Below are 20,759 nucleotides of genomic sequence, written 5' to 3'. Positions count from 1 at the left end.
GCTGCTGGTGCACGAGCTCCTCCAGAGAGGTCCGGAGAGACCTCCCATCCCTCCTCTGCCCGCGCCGTCCCACCCCCGCGCTGGACGGGCATGTCCGTAGCTCTGTGCCCGCCGAGGAGCAGGGGCAGAGCTGGCACCGGTGAGCCCCCGCGGGGGGCTGTGCCCCTGGCAGCGCAGGCAGCAGCGAGGGGGGGGAGCCCGGGGAGCCGAGCAGCTCCGTCAGCGGGAAGAGGGAGATGCAGTAATTGCGTTACGCTCCCACGCAGCTGCCTGGGAATGGTGCGCTCGCCCTCCGCCTCCGGGCAGGCTCCCCGCTGGCAGGGCCCCCGCTGCCTCTGCCCTGGCACCCGGCGCTGCCTCCCCAAGACGCCCTCGCCGCCACCTTCTTCTCCCCCCGCATTCCCCCCGATGCTCCTGCGTCGGCCGCGTGGCCCAGGCCTGGGCAAGGGGGGCAAAGCGGGAGGTGGGCAGGCTTTGGTGCTGGGGGTGGATGAAGCCCCGACACCCGGAGCTTGGCCAGGCACAAGGCGCAGAGCTGGGCACGGTGGGGGCTTCGGTGTCGCGGGGTCGGTGGTGCCAGCCTGCGTGACCTTGGGCAGCTCGTCCCCCTCCAAACCTCCCTTCCCCACCTGCCCGGCTGCCACCAAGCGCCCGCCAGTGCCGTCGTAGGTGATGGATGGGGGCTAATAATGGAAAATGTGGCGTCAGCTGTCCCGCTTCCCCCAGCGCATTGTCCCACAGCTGCGGGAGCTGGGACTGGAGCAGGAAAAGACCCGCTGGCACGGAGCAGGGAGGGGGCAAGGAATTTTTAACTTTCCAACAGCCGGCAGCGGCGGCTCCTGCGGCGCAGTTGCCGTGAGATGAGTGCGGGAGGTCTCAGCCGGGTCCTGCCTGGGGAGGAGGCTATCGGGGGGCTCCCTGGGGAGGGGGCAGAGGCAAGTCGCGTCCTGCCCGGCACATGCCAGCACCCGTGCAGGCTGCCAGCGGCCCTCGCCCAGCAGCACGCGCGGTCTGCCCCTCGGACCCCCGGCAGGAGAAGGCAGGGATGGTGCTGGGGTCCCTGGGGGGCAGCTGCAGCCTCGCAGGGGGGCAGTGGGGGCCAAGTGCAGCCCCTTCCCCACCACACGTGGGGTCCACCAGCCCCGGGCATTCCCCCCATTGCCGCAGGGTTGCCGGATGCTTTCCCTGGATGCTTCAGATGGGGCATGCAGATGGGTTGGGGGGGAGTGGGGGGGTGGATGTTCCTGGGGAGCAGAGTGGCTCGGGGGCGGGGGGGGGGGTGGGTCACTCTGAGGCTTTGGGGATCCCAGCTGGGGAGGGTCCGGGGGGGAGAAGCTGGAGTTTTAGGGGCAGCCTTATCCTGAGAGCCCCATTTGGGGTTGGGGGCACAGCTGTCCCTGCATGTCCCCCCCTTCCCAAGCCACAGAACAGGCTGGGGGCCCTGTGTACCCCCCCATCTCACTTTGGGGTCCCCCTCCCCCCCCCAGCAAGCAAGTCTGCTCCAGGCTAAAGGCTTGGGTGTGCAAGCCGCGGTGAGCACCGCTGTGCCCCCCCCATTTGGGGAGAGGGAATCCTCATCACCCCCCCCCTCTATTTCCCCCAGGGGAAAGAGTCGTTTTGGGGGTACCCTACCTGGGAAGAGGGGGGGGGGCACATCCCCCATCCCTCCCGGGAAGGCGGTGGGAGCGGCGGAGGCGGCTGCCCGCCATCCCTCGTCCCCCCCTGCCGCCATCCCCACTCCTCCTTCCTCCTTCTCCTCCTCCTCCTCCTCCTCCTCCTCCTCTCGCTCGCTGCACGCCGGGGCCGCCGTCACCGCGGGGGCCGGTACGGCGGAGGCCAGGCCTGGGCTCCATCGTCATCGTCATCGTCTTGTCCCTCTCGGGGGGTGTGTGTGCGTCCCCCCACCCCACCCCAAAACCCGCCGACCCCGGCGAGCTCCATGGTGCGGGAAGGCGGCATGGCCCGTACCCCTTACAGCTCCACGCAGGACATCCAGATGGACGTCTTTGACAACGCCACCCTCCAGGTGACACCCCCGGGAATTTGGGGACGGGGGACGGTGTGTGGGGGGGAGGCTGCAGCGGTACCATCGCCCACAGCCCCGGGGTGCATGGCGGGGCGGGGTGGGGGGGGTGAGCCCCATCAATTCCCCCATCCCGAGCCCTCCACCCCGTAACGGTGGTGATTCCCCCCCCTCAGCATGCAAAGCACGGTGTCCCCCACCCATGACCACGCTACCCCAGGAGGGACCCCAAATGCAGTCCCCCCCCCGCCAACACCAAGCATCCCAGGGAGGGGGGTGTCCAGCCCCCAGGTTTGGGGAGTGCATGGAGCAGGGCGGGGGTGTCTGTGCTGCTTGCTGTGTCACTGCTCCCCCCCGCCTCGGGGTTTGCCCCCCCGGAGCACCCCGGGGTGGTGGGGGGGAGGTGGGTGCGATGGGGTGTTGTGCGCACCGGGAAACTTTTAGGAATTGGGAAAACTCCGCTGGGGTGGTGTCCCCCCTCCCCGCCCCCAGATTGTCCCTTTCACCCTGGGGGGGGGAGGAAAGGGATGTGCCCCCAGCTGGTCCCAGTGGGGTGGGGGGCACCGTGGACCAGTGGAGCAGCTCATTTTCATGGTCTGGCTGGGTGCTGTGTCGTGTGTCCCCCCCACCCCGCCCCCTGTACACCCCCATGGGGACAGCCCCCCTCCTCCTCTGTGCTGACCTGGGGAGCGTCGACCAGCTGGGGTTACAGTTTTGGGGGGGGGACGGGGGATGGAGACACAGGCCCTGGCCACATCCAGCCAGGCAGGGCTGGGTGTCTCTCCCCCACCTCCGGGGCGGGGGGGGGTGGTGTCCCTGGGTGGCTGCAGTGAACCCCCCGCCAGCAACGGGGCCACCGTCCCCACCCCAGGGACCTTCACCGCTCAGCCCAGCCACGTCCATTCCCTGCTGCGAACGGTGGATGTGGGGGGAACTGGGGGGGGACCGGGGGCGAAGGACCTAAAAATACCCAGTGCTGCCCGGCGTGGAGACCACCCATCCCTGGGCTGGGTGGCAGCTGGGCCCAGCTGTCCCTCTGCGACACTGGGGAGGGGGGGTGACAGTCACACTCATCCCGGCATATCCCAGCCTCTCGTCCCACCCCCGGGGCATGCTCCGATATCCCCCCCACCCGCAGGAGGTGCTGCAGGGGGGGCACTGGGGCATCCCTGTCTCCCCCAGTCCACCCCAGCAAGAGACACTGGAGGAAGTGGGGGGGTCCCGTTGGGGTTCAGGGTGGGTGCCGGCTGGCGGGGGTGGGCACGGGGGTGCAGATGTGTGTGCACTCCTTTACACAGAGCGTGCCCATGCTTGGGGGGGGGGACACGCACACGCGTGTGCAGGGCTTGGGCACTGGGGTGGCAGTGTGGGGACACGGGCAGGCGTGGGGTGCCCCCCATAGCGGCCACCTCCCCGGGGCACTGGTTGGGCTCTGGTTTGGCTGGGGGAGGGGGCATGGATTTTGGGGGCTGCAGCCAGGCTCTCCCCCAAATCCGATCAGCCCCACCAGCCCCCTCTCCTCCCCATGGGGATCGGAGATCCAGCCTGCCCGGATAAGGCGATGCCAGGTCCCTGCCTCAGTTTCCCTTCTCTTGTCCCCCAGGAGCTGGGTTTGCTCTCGGGGTGGGGGCGGAGGGGGATGGAGCATCCCTGGCAGCTGGGGCTGGGGGGTCAGAGCTGCCCCCAAGTCCTGGGGCTCCAGCGCTCCCCTCCTGCCCCCCCCCTCCTCTCCCCAGGGCAAGTACAGCAAGCGCAAGAGCCGCTTCAAGCGCTCGGATGGCAGCACCTCGTCTGACACCACCTCCAACAGCTTCGTCCGGCAGGTGAGAAGGGGGAGCAGCTGTCCTGGGGGGTCCCGGGGGATGTGCCTGCCCGTGGGGGTCCTTGTCCCCCCAGGGACCGAGGTGGGGGTCCAGGTTTGTAACCGAGCCCAGTCTCGGGGGAGTGCGAGCGTTGCGATGGCTGAGCCAGACCCGGCTGTGCCCCCCGTCCCCCCTCTGCCCTGCGGTGGGTGCTGGGGGGAGTCGTCCCCCCCGTATTGGGAGCATTTGGGGTCCTGTAGCCCTCCCAGGGGTTCCCTGCCCCTCCTGGGGTGACAGGCAGGGCACACAGCCCTGGCATCGCCCAGCTGGCATCGAAGCCGCCCTGTCCACCCTGCTGCCTTGGCAGCGGCCCCTGCGGCCCCCCCCCGGCCCCCACCCCCTGCCCGGCACCGGGCTAAATATACCCGGGGCGGCTGCGAACGTCCCAGGGCTGAAACCTGACCCACGGGTGCCCCAGCCCAGCGCCCGACCCACTCGCCCCCGGCCCTGCCACCATGGAGATAGCCGGCAAAGACCACCCCGCCGCCCCGGTGAGCATCCCCCCCCTCAGCCCCGCAGCCCCCCGGCACCCGGGACACGGCCCCCAGCACCCTCCCGTCCTGGCTCTGCCCTCGGTGCAGCGTCCCCCTTGGCTCCGGGGGGGTTGGAGAGGGTGGTCCCAGGAGCTGGTGGGACCCATGGGGGTCTGTGGGGTGAGGGCACAGTGCCTGGACCCCAGGTGACCCTCCCAAAGGCCCTTCTGGTCTCACCATGGGGCTGGGGGACTCAAGAAGGGCCAGACCCCCAACAGCAGCTGGAGACGGGGCAGCCAATCTCTGCCCCATGGCTTTTGGGGAGGGGGGGTTCCCTGGGGGGCTGCTGCCCCACAGCTGGGGGTAGGGGTCTGTGCAAAGGAGAGCGGCCCCCACCTCCCTGGTGTTGGGAAAGGACGGGGCAAACTGGGGATGGGGGCTCCTGGGGGGCTCTGCTGGGGTTTAGGGGATTATAGAGGGGCTGAGGGGGAGCAGACCCCCCGGGGGGGGTTGGTGCCTTCGCCGTCCCCCACAGAACCCACTGCCCTGGGGCTGGAGGAGCCCGGGGTGTCCCCACTGTCCCCCGCCCAGTCTCTGGCCCCAGGGGCTGGGGGGTGAGCAGGGGGTCTCCCACCCCACCCCAGCTCCAGCCTTGTCCTGGGGTGACCCCGAGTCACCCCACAGCGACCTGTCCACATTGCCGTGGGACCCCTTGGGGGGGGACGGTGATGTCCCCACTGGCCTCCCCTCGGGTCGGGGACAGCTGGGGGGCGGCAGGCGGGCATGGGGGGGGGTCCTCATTGCCTTCCCGGCTCTAACGAGAGGCCCGTCGGCAGCGGGATGGGAGCAGGCACCGGCTCGGTATCACGTTCCCTCCCGGAGCAGTGGGAACAGCTGTGCCGGCCCTCGGCCTGCCGTAACCCCGCCGGGATGACACCGGGCAGGATTTGCCCCGCTTGGGGGGGAGGCAGCTTTCATGGGGTGGTTTGTCCCCAGCGTGCCCAGAGGCCATGATGATGGGCACCAGCCCTAGCGAGGGGGTCCTGGGGGCAATGGACGGCTGTGGGGTGGGGTGTGGGGCTTGGGATCCCCACTTTTGTGGGGGGATGGCACAGGCTGACTCCTCTCCCTGCTCTCCCAGGGCTCGGCGGAATCCTACACCAGCCGCCCCTCGGACTCGGATGTGTCGCTGGAGGAGGACCGGGAAGCGCTGCGCAAAGAGGCCGAGCGCCAGGCCATGGCGCAGCTGGAGAAAGCCAAGGTGGGAGAGCCGAGCTGGAGACCCCCCTGCCTGCCCTCGCCCCCCCCGGCTGCAGGCAGGTACCCCTGCCACCCCCCCGGCCCTGGCAGGATGGGACCCACTGGGGGAAGGGGCTGACCCCCGGCACGGGGACCCCCCTGGTCTCACCCCTGCTCTCCATCCCCGTGGCATCCTGTCCCCTGAAGTGGTGGTCTCGGCATCACTGGATGGCACTGGGAAGGCAGTGGGGTCTACTGGGTGGAGCTGGGAGCCGGGATGCCTGGGTCCTTGCCTTGGCTGAGAACGCATCGCACCTCGCTTGTGGATCCAGGGCAATTACCTAATGAGCCCCTCATTAGCTCCCAGGGTGTTGTGGCCACAGTGTCCCCAGCCCAGCTCCGGCGAGTGGCCGCACCGCGGTGCCCATCGGAGCCGAGCCAGCCCCGCTGCCCGGCCGGTTCCACCAGCACCTGCCTGGCCCGAGGGGGGACCTGCTCTTGCTGGGGGGGGGTGGGGGGGTGTCTCTGCAGTTTTGGTGCGGGGGGGAAGGTGCTGAGCCCTCTCCTGTTGGCAGACGAAGCCGGTGGCGTTTGCCGTGCGGACGAACGTCGGCTACAACCCATCCGCCAGCGACGACATGCCGGTGCAGGGCATGGCCATCTGCTTCGAGCCCAAAGACTTCCTGCACATCAAGGAGGTGGGGAGCGGGCTGGGGGGGACCGGCAGGGGGGCGCGGGACTGGGGTCGCTCTGGGGATGGCAGCCCTGGGGGTGGGCATTTGGGGGTTTCAGGTGTTTTCCCCCCCCCCTTTTCCTTTTCCCCGGCGCAGAAGTACAACAACGACTGGTGGATCGGGCGGCTGGTGAAGGAGGGCTGCGAGGTGGGCTTCATCCCCAGCCCCGTCAAGCTGGAGAACATGCGGCTGCTGCAGGAGCAGAAGATGAGGCAGAACCGCCTGAGCTCGAGGTGAGGCTCGTCCCCGACCCCCCCCCGGTTCCCCATGGCCCCCCCCATCCCACCCTCACCCCCGTGCCCCTCTCTGTGCTTCTCCCCATCCAGCAAATCGGGGGACAACTCCAGCTCCAGCCTGGGCGATGTGGTGACGGGGACCCGCCGGCCCACCCCCCCGGCCAGCGGTAAGGGTGTCCAGGGTCCCCCCAGCCCCTGGCCTGAGCGGGGCAGGTCTAGCCCGGGGGGGTCCTTCCTCCCCCCCAGCTGGGTAAACCCCCGCCTCGTCCGCAGCTCCGGCCCCTCCGCCCCCGGTTGCAGGCAGGCGGGTGCACCCCCCCCTCCCCTGGGGACCCCCTCTCCCTTCTTTCTCCCCCCTCCCATCCCCACCACCCTCCCGCTCTTCCCAGCGGCCCCCCCCCCGCCATCTCCATTTTTCCCTTCTTCCATCGCCATTATCACTCTTCTTTTCTCCCTCCCCTCTCCCCGGCTCCGGCTGCCCCTCCGTCCCCAGGTGCCCTGGACATGCCTAGCTTTGCCTTTGACCCCGATGAGTTAGAGGAGGAGGAGGCCATGGAGACCCACCGCTCCCCTAAGAGTAGCGTGAGCAGTGTCACCACCCCCCCCGCCCACAACAAGCGCATCCCCTTCTTTAGGAAGGTAACGGCACCCGCCGGCCCGTGCTCGCCTGCTGCACCCTGCCTGCCCTAACACTGCTGGGGAGGGCTGGCGGGGGCCACGCGCTGCCCGAGCAACCTGCCTGCACCGCCACGGCGTGTCCCCGCGCCGCAGCATGGGCATGAGCGTCTGCAGGGGACGGGGCAGCGGGGCTGTCCCCCATGAGCCCGGGGGGGGACAGTCTGTGGCTTCCTCCCCCCGTGGTCCGTGGGATGGATCAGCCCGTGGCTGCATCCCCCCCACCGTGGTCCAGGGGTTGGATCAGCCCGTGGCTGCATCCTCCCCACCATGGTCCAGGGGTTGGATCAGCCCGTGGCTGCCTCCCCGCCGTGGTCCAGTGGATGGATCAGCCCGTGGCTGCCTCCCCCCGTGGTCCATGGGATGGATCAGCCCGTGGCTGCCTCCCCCCGTGGTCCATGGAATGGATCAGCCTGTGGCTGCCTCCCCCCGTGGTCCATGGGATGGATCAGCCCATGGCTGCATCCCCCCCACGGTCCATGGGATGGATCAGCCCGTGGCTGCATCCCCCCCACCATGGTCCAGGGGTTGGATCAGCCCGTGGCTGCCTCCCCGCCGTGGTCCAGTGGATGGATCAGCCCGTGGCTGCCTCCCCCTGTGGTCCATGGGATGGATCAGTCCGTGACTGCATCCCCCCCGTGGTCCATGGGATGGATCAGCCCGTGGCTGCCTCCCCCCGTGGTCCATGGAATGGATCAGCCTGTGCCCCCCCCGCCCCCGTGGCCGGGGGTCCCCCAGTGTGCGCATGGTGTGTGCCAGCACGGCCGGTGTCTCGCCTCCCCCCGCGGATGGGAATGGACTGTTCCTCCCCCCCAAACTGGGCAGAAGCTGGGGGGGCTCGGGCACAACCACAGCCCGGGGCGGGGGGGCTGCAAGGGCTTCTGGGGGGCGAACAACCCTGCGGGGGCCAAGCTGTCCCCCGCTGCCCCCCATCCCCGCTCTCTGAGCCCCTCAGACCCCCCTTTACCCCAAATTAACCAAAAAGCAGGGCCATGCTTCGTGTGAAACACGCTCGTGGGGCAGCCCCCGGGGGGGGACACACGCATCCCCTGGGGCAGCCCCCGGGGGGGGACACACGCGCATCCCTTGGGGTACCCCCCGGGGACACACGCACATCCCCAGCCCCCCCAGCCCAGCTCGGTGCCCCCGCTCCCCGCGCCCGCGGATAACACGCATGCCTTGTTTGTCTTCTCTCGCCCCCCCCTCCCCGGCCCCGCGCGGCCTCTCGGGACGTAGCGAAGCAGAAGCAGAAATCGGTGAGTAGCGTCAGGACCCCCCCCGGGAGGGCCCGCGGGGAGGGGATGGGGTGCCCCCCGCTTGCAGCCCCCCCCCCCAGCCCCAGAGCTGCCCCTGCAGGGGCGAAGCCGAGCGTCCCCCGGCGTCCCCCCCCGGCCCTGCTAATGCCCCGCTCTGCCCCACAGGCCGAGCACGTGCCCCCGTACGACGTGGTGCCCTCCATGCGGCCCATCATCCTGGTGGGGCCGTCGCTGAAGGGCTACGAGGTGAGAAATGGGGGGCACGGGGGTGGGGGTGGGGGATACAGGGGGAATACAGGGGGGACCCTGGCCCCACGCTCTCCCTCCATCCCTCCCCAGGTCACGGACATGATGCAGAAAGCCCTCTTTGACTTCTTGAAGCATCGCTTTGACGGCAGGTGAGACAGGCGGCTGCGTGGCCGGGGGAGCCTTCACCCCATGGGGGGACCCCTAAAACCATGGGGGGACCCCCAAGACCATGGAGGACCCCTAAAACCATGGGGGGACCCCTAATCTTAGGGGGTGACCCCTAAACCCGTAGGCGACCTCTAACCCATGGAAGTCTCCTAATCCCGTGGAGGGACCCCTAACCACATGGGGGACCCCTAAACTCCATGGGGGGACCCCTAACACCTCAGGGGGACCCTTCACCCCATAGAGAGGCCCCTAATCCCACAAGGTGACCCCTAATCCCACGGGGGGACCCCTAATCCCATGGAGGCACCCCTAACCACATGGGGGACCCCTAACTCCATGGGGAGACCCCTGAGACCACAGGGGGACCCTTCACCCTATGGAGAGGCCCCTAACCCCATAGGGGACCCCTAACCCCATGGAGGACCCCTAATCCTGTGGAGGGACCCATAACCCTATGGAGGATCCTTCATCCCATGGGGGTACCCCTAAGACCACGAGGGGACCCCTAAGACCGTGGAGGACCCCTAACCCCATGGGGGGACCCCTAAACTCGTGGGGGGACCCTCAGCCCTGCCCCATGGTCCCTGCCGTCGGGGGGGGATCTCTGCCCCGAGGAGCAGGAGTGCTGTGGCTCCAGCTGCGGGCAGCCCCGTGCGTGGGGTGGGAGGACGGGGGTGGAAGGAGGGTCCCGTTCTGCCCCCCAGGGAGGTGGCTGCGTATGGGGGGGGGAGGAGGCGGTTTGCACCCACTGTTGCTGCCCCCACCCGCTCGTGCCCCCTCCGTCTCGCAGGATCTCCATCACGCGGGTGACGGCCGACATCTCCCTGGCCAAGCGCTCCGTCCTGAACAACCCCAGCAAGCACACCATCATCGAGCGCTCCAGCACGCGCTCCAGCCTGGGTAAGGCGGCTCGGCCGCCCCACGCTGACCCCCCCCCAGCGGCCGGGCAGCGTGACACCCCCCTCCACCCCCCAAGCCTCCATCTGTATCAGCCCCGCAGCCTCCCGTCCCCCAGCCCGTCCGTCCCGGGGTGCTCGTCCCCCCGGCGCCGGGGCACAGCTCGGGGGGGTGACGCGTGGGGGTCCACCACCATGGGGTGACTCACACCGGGGGGGGGCCGGGGCCCTGCGCCCGCCCCCCCGGCCGGTTTGACTCAGTCTCTCTCCCCCTCCTCCCCTTTTATCTTCTCTCTGTTGTGTTTTTCTTTCCTTTCCTCTTTCTCCTTTCCTTTGGGTTTCCTCCCCTCCGCGCTGCTCCTTCCTCCCCTGCTCCTGATACAGATGTCTTGGGTATGTAGCTTGGACCCGCCGGGACCCCTGGCAGCCCCCTGCCCGCGGTGGGGGGGGGCAGAGGGGGACGTGTCCCCTTGGATCCCCACCTTCCCAGCCTGGCCGTGACCAGGCTCTGGGGCACCGCGGAGCCCGGCCACCCCGACAACCTCGGCAGAGTCTGGGGGCCCGGGACACCCTGGTCACACAGCTCCATCTGACCCCCCCTCCCCAAGTGCGTGTGGTCTGGGAGGGGGCTTTGCCCCTCCCGCACCCAGACGGTGCCAGCGCTGGGAGCCCTCTGCCACCTCCCTTCTGCGGGGAACCCCCCCCGTCCCTGGGTGTGGAGTGACATTGGAGTGGCCAAGTCCCAGTACAAGACCCCTCCTGGTCCTGTCCCCATCCCCTTCCCCTTGTCACGGTTGTCCCCACAGCCCCCACGTGCCCTCCCGTCGTCCCCCCCGCTGTCCCCCTGACCCTTGCTGTCTCCCTGCCCTGGCAGCCGAGGTCCAGAGCGAGACCGAGCGCATCTTCGAGCTGGCCCGGACGCTGCAGCTGGTGGCCTTGGACGCCGACACCATCAACCACCCGGCCCAGCTGGCCAAGACGTCCCTGGCCCCCATCATCGTCTACATCAAAATCACCTCCCCCAAGGTGGGCGCGGACCCCGGGGCGGATGGGGGGCTGTGCCGGGGGGGTGTGGGTGGGGCCAGGCGGTGGCAGGTCGGGTCCCTGCGGCCACCCCGGGCCACCTTCTCCTGCCCCAGGTGCTGCAGCGGCTGGTGAAGTCCCGGGGCAAGTCCCAGGCCAAGCACCTCAACGTGCAGATGGTGGCATCCGACAAGCTGGCCCAGTGCCCGCCCGTGAGTGTGCCCCGCCCTGCCCCACCCCAGGGCTCCACCCCAGGGCTCCACCCCTTTGTAGCCCCCTCGTGGCCAGTCTCCACCCACCACCGCAGTGATGTCAGAGGCCCCGCCCCTGCAGGCTCCTCCCACCACCCCAGCAGGGACCACAGGCCCCGCCCTGGGCCCTGAAGCCCCACCCAGTCCCATTGGCCCCGCCCTCTCCTGTTGCCCCCACCATGGGTCCAGAAGCCCCGCCCTGTCCCAGTGGCCCCACCCTAGTCCATAGGCTCCACCCTGGGTCCATTGGCCTTGCCCTGGGTCCAGTAGCCCCCCCTGGGTCCAGTGGTCCCACCCTCTCTCATTGACCCTGCCTTGGTCCATTGGCCCCGCCTAGTCCCATAGGCTCCGCCTTGGGTCCAGTAGCCCCACCATGGTCCAGTGGCCCCAGCCTGGTCCATAGGCTCCACCTTGGGTCCAGAAGCCCTGCCCTGTGTCCAGTAGCCCTGCCCTGTGTCCGGTAGCCCCGCCCTGGGTCCAGTGGCCCTGCCCTCTCCCATTGGCCCTGCCCTGTCCCGTAGGCTCTGCCCTGGGTCCAGTAGCCCCACCCTGTCCCATTGACCCCCACCCTGGTCCATCAGCCCCGCCCTGGTCCATCGGCTCCACCCCGGGTCCAGGCACCCCGCCCTGCCCCGCCCTGCCCCGCCCTGCCCCGCCCTGCCCCATGGCCTCCTCCTGCCCCCAGGAGATGTTCGACATCGTGCTGGATGAGAACCAGCTGGAGGAGGCCTGCGAGCACCTGGCCGAGTACCTGGAGGCCTACTGGAAGGCGACGCACCCCCCCAGCAGCAACCCCCCCAACCCGCTGCTGAACCGCACCATGGCCACGGCCGCCCTGGCCGCCAGCCCCGCGCCCGTCTCCAACCTCCAGGTACAGGTGCTCACCTCCCTGCGCAGGAACCTGGGCCTCTGGGGGCGCGGGGGCACCGAGACCACCCCCAGCCCCCCCACGCCCCTCGAGGAGCACGCGCTGTGAGACGGCAGCGGGGATGTCCCCGTCCCCCCCCACCACCCCCCCAAGCCCCGCCACCGCTGGGGACATCCCTGGGATTGGGGATGCCCCGGGGAACTGCGGCCCCCCCCCTCAGGAGTGGGACCATCCTTGGGATCACCCCCCCCTGGGGACCTGTGGCCCCCCCCAGGGGTGCTGCAGTCTCCCAAGGGTGGGACCGTCCCTGGGATCGCCCCCCTTCAGGACCTGCTCCCTCTCCCCAGGTTTGGGGACACCCCTGGGATTGGGGCCACCCTGGGGAGCTGCAGCCCCCTGGGATGGGACCGTCCCTGGGATCACACCCCCCCCCGGGGACCTGCTCCCCCTCCCCGGGTTTGGGGACACCCCTGGGATCGGGGCCACCCTGGGGACCTCCAGGATTGGGGCCATCCCTAGAACCAGCCCTGGGGATCCGCTCCCTGCCTGGGACTGGTGCCAACCCCGGAGTCAGGGTCCCCCGGGGGTCTGTGCCCCATCCCAGGCCCAGACCCCCCCCGGGAATTGGGACCCCCCCAGGAATCTGCCCCCTCCAAGACCCCCTGGGTATGGGGGTACCCTCTGTGCCTCCCTGGGGGCTGCCGGGGTGCCAGAGTCCCCCCTCCCGCGTCTCTCCGGAGCTCTGGGGGGGCCGCGGAGGTGCCGAGGGCTCACGGGGTGTCCTGGTGTGGGCGAGGGGTGGCTGGAAGTGGGGTGCAGAGCCCCCCTCCCACCGTGGGCTTCACGGTGCTGAGCCCAGGGGGGGCCGCAGCACCCCCCGGGGCAGGAGGCAGAGGAGGGACGTCTGTCCTGTGTTGTCTGTCGCTAATTTTTCCAGCGAGCGGGACGCTGCTGCCGCGCCAACCCCCCCCACCCCCCCCGCAGCCCTCCCCGCGCTGCTCTTCCCCCCCCGCCCCCCCATCCCCATCACCCCCTTCCTGCCCCCCACCCCCCCCCCCGCCCCCATCCCCGGTGCCGTTTGGCGACGGGCTGAGACCTGCCGCCGTCGTGTCCTGAGTGAGCGGTGCGGTGCGGGCAGGCCAGGCTGGGCAGGAGCGCATGTGCCCCCCGCCACCCCCACGGCTAACCCACCCCCCCACTAACCCCCCCGTCCGTCCGTCCGTCCCTCCTTGCACGGTGTGGTTGCTTCTCCTAACCAGGGTCCGTACCTCGTGCCCGGGGAGCCGCCGCGCGAGGGGGAGCCCGGCCACCTCCGGCAGGGCCCGGGCGAGGTGGGGGGCCACGGGCAGGGTCGCCCCCCCCCGCCACCCGCCCGGCCGGCCCCCCGCAGCCTGTCCCGCCAGGACACCTTTGACTCGGAGACCCCGGGCAGCCGGGATTCGGCCGGCACGGAGCCCGGCGATTCCTGCTGCATGGACATCGAGACGGACCCCGGCGATGAGGAGCCGTCGGGTCCCCCCCGTGCCGGACCCCGTGGCCCCCCCGGCCACCAGCACCGAGCCAAGGGCCAGGACCGCTATGGCCCCGACCCGCCGGAGACCCTCGAGCAGAGCGACGTGGAGGGCTGGGGCCAGGACGTTTACATCCGTTAGGGTGAGGGGGTGCAGGCAGGGGATGCCCCCCCCCCTCCCAGCACTGGCTTTGGGGTGGGGGACACCCCCACCGGTTGCCTTTGTGCCCCCCCGGAGCGTGGCCAACCGTGCCGTGGGGAGCCCCCGCTTCGCCCCATGGGCTCCCCCTGCCCCGCTCCTCGGTGTGTGTGGGGGGTCTTCCCCCTCCAACTGCTGCAGCCACCCCCCCCCAAGCATCTCACGGTGCCTCGGGCCCTCCCCGCCCCACAGGGAGAGCAAGTGACCAAAGGGGACCCCGGGGGCTCTGCCCGCAGCCGGGGTGGCCCCGTCCCCCGGGCACAGGGTTTGGGGGGGGCCACATGCCCACCCAGCCCTCGCCTGCTGGCTGCCCCCCCCCCGGCCCGGGTGCCCCCGCTTCTCCATGGTGCTGTTTGCCACCCGGCTGCAGGGGGACCCCTGAGCTGGTGGTGGCAGTTGAGGCGGGGGGGGGGGTCCCTGCCAGCGGTCCGTCCCCCGCACCCGCGCCCCCAGCCAGTGCCTGCAGCCCGGCACTGCACCCCTGCAGGGCTGCGACCCACAGCCCCCCCCAGCATCGGGGGGTTGGGGGGGGGGGTGTGTGCATGCGTGTGCGGTGTTTGCAGGGCTTCGGGGTGCTCCAGGCTGTTCCCCCCCCCAGCCCCGGGGTGCTGCCTGCCCGGGGTGGGGGGGCAGTTTGCATGTGTTTGCCTTGGAGGGGCTCTGCCTGGATTTGGGGGGGGGGGCGGAATCTGAGCCAGTTTTGGGGGGGGTCTAACACGTGCTAACAGCTGCCCAGCCCTGGCCTGCCGCAGCCGTGGCAGCACCCAGAGGGTCCCTCTGCCCTGGGGGGCCCTGTGCCGCCCCCTGCCCCCCCTTTCCCTGGGACCACCGGGGTGTGCCGGGCAGCGCCAGGGTCCTGCCTCTCCCACCCCCAGCCCCCCCTGTGCCAACCCCCCCGCCGTGCCTGTCCGCTCTCGCCCCATCCAGCTGTGTCCGTCTGTCCGTCCGTCCGTGAGCCTGTCTGTCTGTCTGTCCCCCCCTGCCCGGCAGGGCTGCCTTTGCCCCCCCCCCCACCCCGAGCACCCTGGGGCACTGCCTTCTCCTGCGCCCGCCCCGGAGCGTCCCTCGTCCCCCCCCACCTCTGCGGGGGTCACCACACCATGGTGGGGTGGGGACACCCCACTTCCAGCCCTCGCCGTGGGGATGGGCTCGCCCCACTTATGGGGCAGCCCCTTGCCCTGCCCCCCCGGGGTGATGCTGGGGGTCCCCGGGATCACTGCCTTACCCAGACCACCAGCCTTGCCAGCCCAGGTCGGGGGGGCGCGGGGGCACCCAGCTCTGCCGCTGCCAAACTGCCTCTGCCCATTGTGTGCCTCAGTTTCCCCTTTTTTGGGGGGGGGACACACACACACACTCGGTGTCACTGCCTGCCAAGTGCTTTGAGACCCACCTGCCCCAGTGCTCGCCCCCACGGCGGCCGGGGTCCGGGCAGTGGGCCCCCCCGCGGGCAGAGGGACGTCCCGTATTTATGTCACTCCACAAACTTTATTTAAAAGACCCAACAAAGTGTATTTTATTTATTTATTCTCGTTGGTGTGTGGGGGGACTCACCCCGCTCGCTTGGTTCTTTGTAATAAACATTTCAGTGAGACCTGCCCCGCGGCGGTGCTTGGTGGGGTCTGCGCGGGGGGGGGGGGGGGCACACACGTGCATGGGGGCCGCAGCCACCGGGGCCAGCGCTGAGACCGTGCACAACTCAGCTCTGCAGTGACCCCCACGTCTCTTCCTGGGGTGGGCCTTCAGCGAGGCTGAGACGGGGACGGGGCTGGGACCTGCCCGGCTCCTGGGAAGGGGCGAAGACCCGCAGTGGGACTCGGGGGGGCTCCTGCCGCCCCGCTGCTGGGGTGACGGGCGCCGGCGGCAGGCTGGCTCAGCGTCGGCGCTCAGCCGGGTTTCTCGGCGCTTGGCCGGCTCTGGACACGCTATTTACAGGGAATAAATACAGCGCTGCCGGCTCAGGGCTGCCGGCACCTCCACTCGCTCTTCTCCGGCCAGTACTCGAACGCCTTCCTGCGGAGAGGACACGGGGACGTCGGTGGCACCTCGGTCCCAGCCCCGTTTCCATCCGGACCCGGGTGTCCCCCACTGCCCTCCCCCAGCTCGGGGGTCCCCATACTCACTCTCGCCCTGGCGCGGTGGCCCGGCAGACCAGCCCGGCCTGGCAGGGGCAGACCTGGTTGATGCTGAAGGCCAGACCCCCGGGGGGGACGTGGCAGCTCTGGGCCAGCGCTAGCCGCCGCTGGCACACCCGCTCGCCGTGCTGCCGTGCGCAGCAGCTGTCTGCGCCGCAGTCCTCGTCCCGCTGGCACCGGGCTCCTGGCGGGGCGGAAAGCGGGGTTAGGGAAGGGGGGACCCCCACTCTGTCGCCAGGCTGGGGGAGAGGGAGGGTGACCCCAACATGTCCCCAGGCTGGGGGACAGGGATGTGGCTGGATGCGCCCAGCACCCATTGGCTTTGCCCCATCGCGGGGGGGGGATGCTGGATGTCGGCACCCACCCCATCATCATCGCGTCCCCCAGTTCCCAGGGTTGAGGCTGGGGGGGGGGGGCTGCCCCTTGTGTCCCCCCCTCTCCCCGACCCCTGCTCACCCTCCTGCCCGTCAGGCACGGGCTGCTGGCACTTCCCGAACATGCAGAGGAGGCCGTGGGCGCAGTGGGTGTCGCGGCGGCAGTACTGTCCCGCGGGACGCCGGGGCAGGCACAGCCCAAAGTGCTCATCGCAGAAGTGCCCGTGGGCGCAGGGGGTGGCCGGGCTGCACGCCGTCACCTGCATGGGGGACATACAGCAGCTCAGGGGACCAGACCCCATCCCCGACCCCATCCCAGGCCAGCAATCAGCAGCACGGGGCAAAAACTGCCTGTTTGCACGTTAGGAAGTGAAACAGGGCCGGAGGTGGGAAGGTTTTAGGTGGGTTGAAGGCTGAGAGCAGCTCTGCCAAGCTGGGGACACTCGTCCCCGCGGGAAAACCACCCCGGACAGGGGTTCCAGGGTTTTGTCTCGGGAAAAGAAAACCCGGTGCAGGGATACGCAAGGAAGAGCGGCTGCCGAAGCCCGTAAAAATCCTGCTCCAGGTGAGGCTCGAACTCACAACCTCGGCATTGCTCCGCGTACTGCCCTATAAGTACCGCGCGCTGACCGATTGCGCCACTGGAGCGCCCGGCGCCGCCCGCCGCGCCCGCGCTCCCTCCCGGCCCCCCCCGCTCCCCCGCCGCCCCCCCCGGGATCGTCCCCGCTCCCAATTCTGCACCCAGAGCCCACCCCTGCTGCCGTCCCGGCTGCCGACACGGTTCCCACCCCCACATCCACCCCTGCAGCACCCCCCCACTGGAAATTCTGCACCCACCCTTGCTGCGAACCCTGCTGCAAACCCACCTCCCACCCTTACACCCACCCCTGCAGCACCCCCCACTGCAAATTCTGCACCCACCCCTGCGCCCACCCTACTGAAAACCCATCCGCCGCCCCCGCACCCACCCCTGCAGCAGCCCCCACTGCAAATTCTGCACCCACCCTTGCTGCAAACCCGCCTCCCACCCCTGCCCCCCTCCTGGCTGTAAACCGGGCTCCCACCCTGCCACAACCCTCCCTGCAAACTCTGCACCCACCCCGGCTCCCACCCTTTGCATGTGTTTGCCTTGGAGGGACTCTGCCTAAACTTGGGGGGGGGCAAGTCTGAGCCGGTGTTGGGGGGGTCTAACACACGCTAACAGCTGCCCAGCCCTGCCCTGCCGCAGCTCCAAGGCAAACGCATCCACCCCAGCTGCAAATTGGGCACCCACCCCTGCTCCTAAACCCAGATCCCACCCCATCTCCCACCCTCACATCCCACTCCTGCTCCCACCCCGGCTGCAAACCCCCCTCCCACCCCCTGCACCCACCCCTGCTGCAACCCCCACTGCAAATTCTGCTCCCACCCTGCTCCAAACCCCCCTCCCACCCCCTGCACCCACCCCTGCTGCAACCCCCACTGCAAATTCTGCTCCCACCCTGCTCCAAACCCACTTCCCACCCCTGCCTGTAAACCCGGCGCCCATCCCTGCTGCAATGGCACCCCATCCTCCTCCTCCTCCTCCTCCTCTCCCCCAGGAACACCCCCCCCCCCCGGGGGGTGCCACCCACCACTCACCTCCTCCAGTTTGTCCCCGGGGCCGGCGCTTCTGCCCAGCGTGGCTTCGTGGGGCAGGTGCTGGGGCAAGGAGTACATCCAGGCCCAGAGGTAGCCGGAGGCGAGGGGCAGGAGGGAAGCGAGGAGGCAGAGGGTGGCCGGGGACATCGGGAGGCAGAGGATGGCTGGGGACATCGGCATGCTGCTGGCGGGTGGCACTGGGTGGCCGGGGCCTGGGGTTTATGTAGCCCATGGCCTATCTTGTCCCCCGCTGCTAAAACTGTTTGCCCACCTAATGGGGAAGGAGGAGGCAATCAGGGGTTAAGGGATTAACATAATTGCCAGCCTTCCCCTGGCTGGGTGCCGCAGCCCCAAAGTAAACAGCCCCCCCCCCCCCGGCAGCAGTCTGGCTCCGGCGCCTGGGGGGCTCCAGCGCCCCCCACCCCCCCACTTCCCGGGATCCCCGCCAGCCCCTGGGGTCCCCGCATGGCTCGGGGGGTGCCAGCACCCTGCCAGGCACCGGCGGCTCCCTGCAACAGCCGGCATCGATTCCCGGGTTTGTCCCCCCCAGCTTTTCCTGGGAGAGCGGGATGCGGGGACAAGGGGGAGGCAGAAAGTGGTGGTGGGGGGCAAACGCTGTGACCCCCCAGGAAGGGCAGCGGTGGGCACAAGGTTGGCATCGGACTTGTGTTTTGCGTGTGTGCCCCCCCCTCCCTGGCACATGGCCCATCTATCCGTCCGTGTGTGTCCCCGTCCCCCCCCCCCGCCACCACACACACGTCCCCCGGGGGGGTGATGGGCTTTGCACCTTCCCTAACGGCTTTGCAAAGGAGGTGTTTGCCTGTCCCGGCCCTTATCTCCCGGCTGAGCTGGCCCCGGCGCTGGGCAAACCCGCAAATGGCCTCCCCTGGGCGCATCCCCCAGACAATGTCACCACCGTGTCCCCAAACACCCGGGGGGGCTTAGCCAGGGCCACCCCACACTCCCCCCCCCGACCTCTCCAATACACTTTGCAGCGGGTAGAGCTGCAACTGGTTCCCAGTTGCCGGACTGTGGCACGGGGGCTGCGGCAATGCTCCAGGTGGGTTTTGTCCCCAAGGGTGGCCAGGGCAGGGCGGGAGGTGGTGGCTCGCTGGGAGGGGGGTGCACCGGGGTCTCCCCTCCTTTGGGCTCCAGGGAGTTATCCTGCTGTGGGGAGGGACAGGGATTCACCCTCCCTTGGGGTATCCGGCTCTGAGACTCTGCTGCCCTGGGCGATCCTCGCTGCCTTCGTGCCTCAGTTTCCCCACCTGTAAAAAGGCAGGCAGTGGGGCTGAGGGGTGACACAGGGAAATGGGGGCAGCTCGGCGAAGGGACACCGCGGACCGGTGGCTGGAAAACCACCGCGGTGACCCCGAACCTCCTTTCTCCCCGTGGTCCAGGCGGTGCCGGTGCCCGGGCCAGGCCGCGGGGATCCATCCCCGCACGCCGCCCCCGCTCGCCCCGCGTTTGCCCAGCGGCTTAGGGAGCAAATATTGACCTTGCTCCCTGGTCGCAATCGCGGCTGCTCCCCCCATCCGTCTCCCGCTGGGTGCTTGCCCCCACGCTGCCATCTCCGGCTAATCCCCCCCAGCGCCACGGGGGCCCCGCGCAGCCGCTCTGCTCCCCCAAACCCCCGGGGCCCCCCCAGCCCTGGCAGCTCTGGCTGGGGGGGGGGGATGGCCATGCGCTCCCCCAGCCCTGCGGTGGGGTGCAGGGCCGCCTGGCTGTGCAGAAAACTCCCGGTTTGGCCCCATCCTGCGCTCTGCAGATGGGTTTGGGGGCTGCTGGAGCCGTGTCCCCCCCCCATCCTCGGCCTCAGCCGGGGATGGGTGTGGGGGCTGGATCTTGCCTTTGTGCGCCCCCGCCTTTGCAGGCAGTGGGGGGGGACATTGTGAGTGTGCGCTGTGCGGGGCAGGAGAGATGGGGGTGCGTGGGGGTTGTGTGTGTATGTATGTGTGTGTGTGTGTGTGTGTACACACTGCAGCCACGGGGGTGACACAGCCCGACCGCGGCGCTCGCTGGCCTTGTAGCCACCAGCCGCTTTTAATGGAGCAGCGGGGGTATAGCTCAGTGGTAGAGCATTTGACTGCAGATCAAGAGGTCCCCGGTTCAAATCCGGGTGCCCCCTTGTTTTTTCTTTTTTCCCATTGCTTGCTTGGGTCTTTTTTTGGGTGGGTTCCCCTCTTTTTTTCACCCCGTTTATTTGCTCCCCAGCCCCCGCGGCAGCAAGGGGGGGTCGCTGCTCCCCGCTGCTCCCCGCAGCCTCCGGTGTCCCCGCCGGGAGCTTTCTCTTGCAGAAGGGTGGATGTCCGTGTCCCCCACCTCAAAAAAGCGGTGCCCCCCCGCCCCCAGCTTCCCCGATTTCAAGCGGCCAAAGGGTCGCGGGCCCCCACGTTGGTCCCGCCCCCCCTCCGGGTTCAGCTGCAGGCTGGGGCGCAGAGCTGGGGGGGGGCGGCATCGCTCCCCAGGCCCTGGGCACGGGATGCATCTCTGCTGGTGTTTGCACCCTCCTCCTGCCCCGGCCCCCAGAGTGCCCCGCCCCTCCCCCCCCGTGGCTGAGCCCCCTCCCGGGTATTCGGGGCTGGGGTGCACCTGAACCCCCCCAAAACGCTGCCCAAATCACGCCGTGGCCAGTAGCCAGCCTGGGCGAGCAGCGGGCGGGGGCGTCGGGCTGCTCCCGGGGCTCCGCGGGGCCGGCTGGACCCCCGCGTTGTGCCCCCCGCCCTGTGCCCCCACCCCACCCCAGGACCCCCAGCCCCCCCAGTAACCAGTGCTCCTCCCGCGAAGGGACAAACCGGAGGAATGGAAGGACGACGAAGGTTTGTGCCGCGGAGACGCGTCCCCTGAGGGTTTGTCGCGGGGGGGGGGACCCCGGGGGGGGGCGAGGGGGAGGGGGGAGGACCCCGGGGGGGCGAGGGGGGGAACCCCCAAACCCGGCGGCTGCGGTTGCCGTGCAGCCCCTCCGGCAGCG

General features: G+C 69.8%; 2 protein-coding genes and 2 non-coding genes across 6 annotated transcripts; 2 read left to right on the top strand and 2 right to left on the bottom strand.

The window, feature by feature from the left end:
• Positions 1-1,790: 1,790 nt before the first annotated feature.
• Positions 1,791-15,251, top strand: CACNB1 (calcium voltage-gated channel auxiliary subunit beta 1). 3 transcript variants are annotated; one of them, XM_063354410.1, is made up of 14 exons: positions 1,791-2,026; positions 3,760-3,846; positions 5,500-5,619; positions 6,173-6,295; positions 6,428-6,564; positions 6,658-6,734; positions 7,061-7,206; positions 8,664-8,744; positions 8,838-8,896; positions 9,706-9,815; positions 10,686-10,837; positions 10,951-11,046; positions 11,771-11,956; positions 13,213-15,251. In XM_063354410.1, exons 1-14 carry the CDS (start codon positions 1,940-1,942, stop codon positions 13,603-13,605), a joined length of 1,854 nt encoding a protein of 617 aa, XP_063210480.1. In that variant the 5' UTR covers positions 1,791-1,939; the 3' UTR covers positions 13,606-15,251. The 3 variants fall into 3 exon arrangements, with proteins under 3 accessions (XP_063210480.1, XP_063210482.1, XP_063210481.1); XM_063354411.1 differs by lacking the exon at positions 7,061-7,206 and adding an exon at positions 8,479-8,498 and having other exon boundaries at positions 1,793-2,026; XM_063354412.1 differs by lacking the exon at positions 13,213-15,251 and having other exon boundaries at positions 11,771-12,988.
• A 366-nt stretch (positions 15,252-15,617) lies between these two features.
• LOC134524672 (dickkopf-related protein 1-like) lies at positions 15,618-17,968 on the bottom strand. The gene is made up of 5 exons (XM_063354867.1): positions 17,782-17,968; positions 17,233-17,312; positions 16,251-16,428; positions 15,783-15,978; positions 15,618-15,672 (listed from the first exon to the last, which is right to left on the bottom strand). Exons 1-5 carry the CDS (start codon positions 17,966-17,968, stop codon positions 15,618-15,620), a joined length of 696 nt encoding a protein of 231 aa, XP_063210937.1.
• TRNAI-UAU (transfer RNA isoleucine (anticodon UAU)) lies at positions 16,726-16,816 on the bottom strand. Its single transcript is given in 2 exon segments — positions 16,726-16,761; positions 16,779-16,816. It is a non-coding gene; the product is annotated as a tRNA-Ile (tRNA).
• A 1,876-nt stretch (positions 17,969-19,844) lies between the features above and the next one.
• On the top strand, positions 19,845-19,916 carry TRNAC-GCA (transfer RNA cysteine (anticodon GCA)). The gene has a single exon. It is a non-coding gene; the product is annotated as a tRNA-Cys (tRNA).
• The last annotated feature ends 843 nt before the right edge of the window (positions 19,917-20,759 follow it).

Source organism: Chroicocephalus ridibundus, chromosome 17 (genome assembly GCF_963924245.1).
Source record: "Chroicocephalus ridibundus chromosome 17, bChrRid1.1, whole genome shotgun sequence".
Classification (NCBI taxonomy): domain Eukaryota; kingdom Metazoa; phylum Chordata; class Aves; order Charadriiformes; family Laridae; genus Chroicocephalus; species Chroicocephalus ridibundus.
The sequence above is the reverse complement of the archived record's forward strand: the minus strand, read 5'-3'. Positions and strand labels throughout refer to the sequence as shown.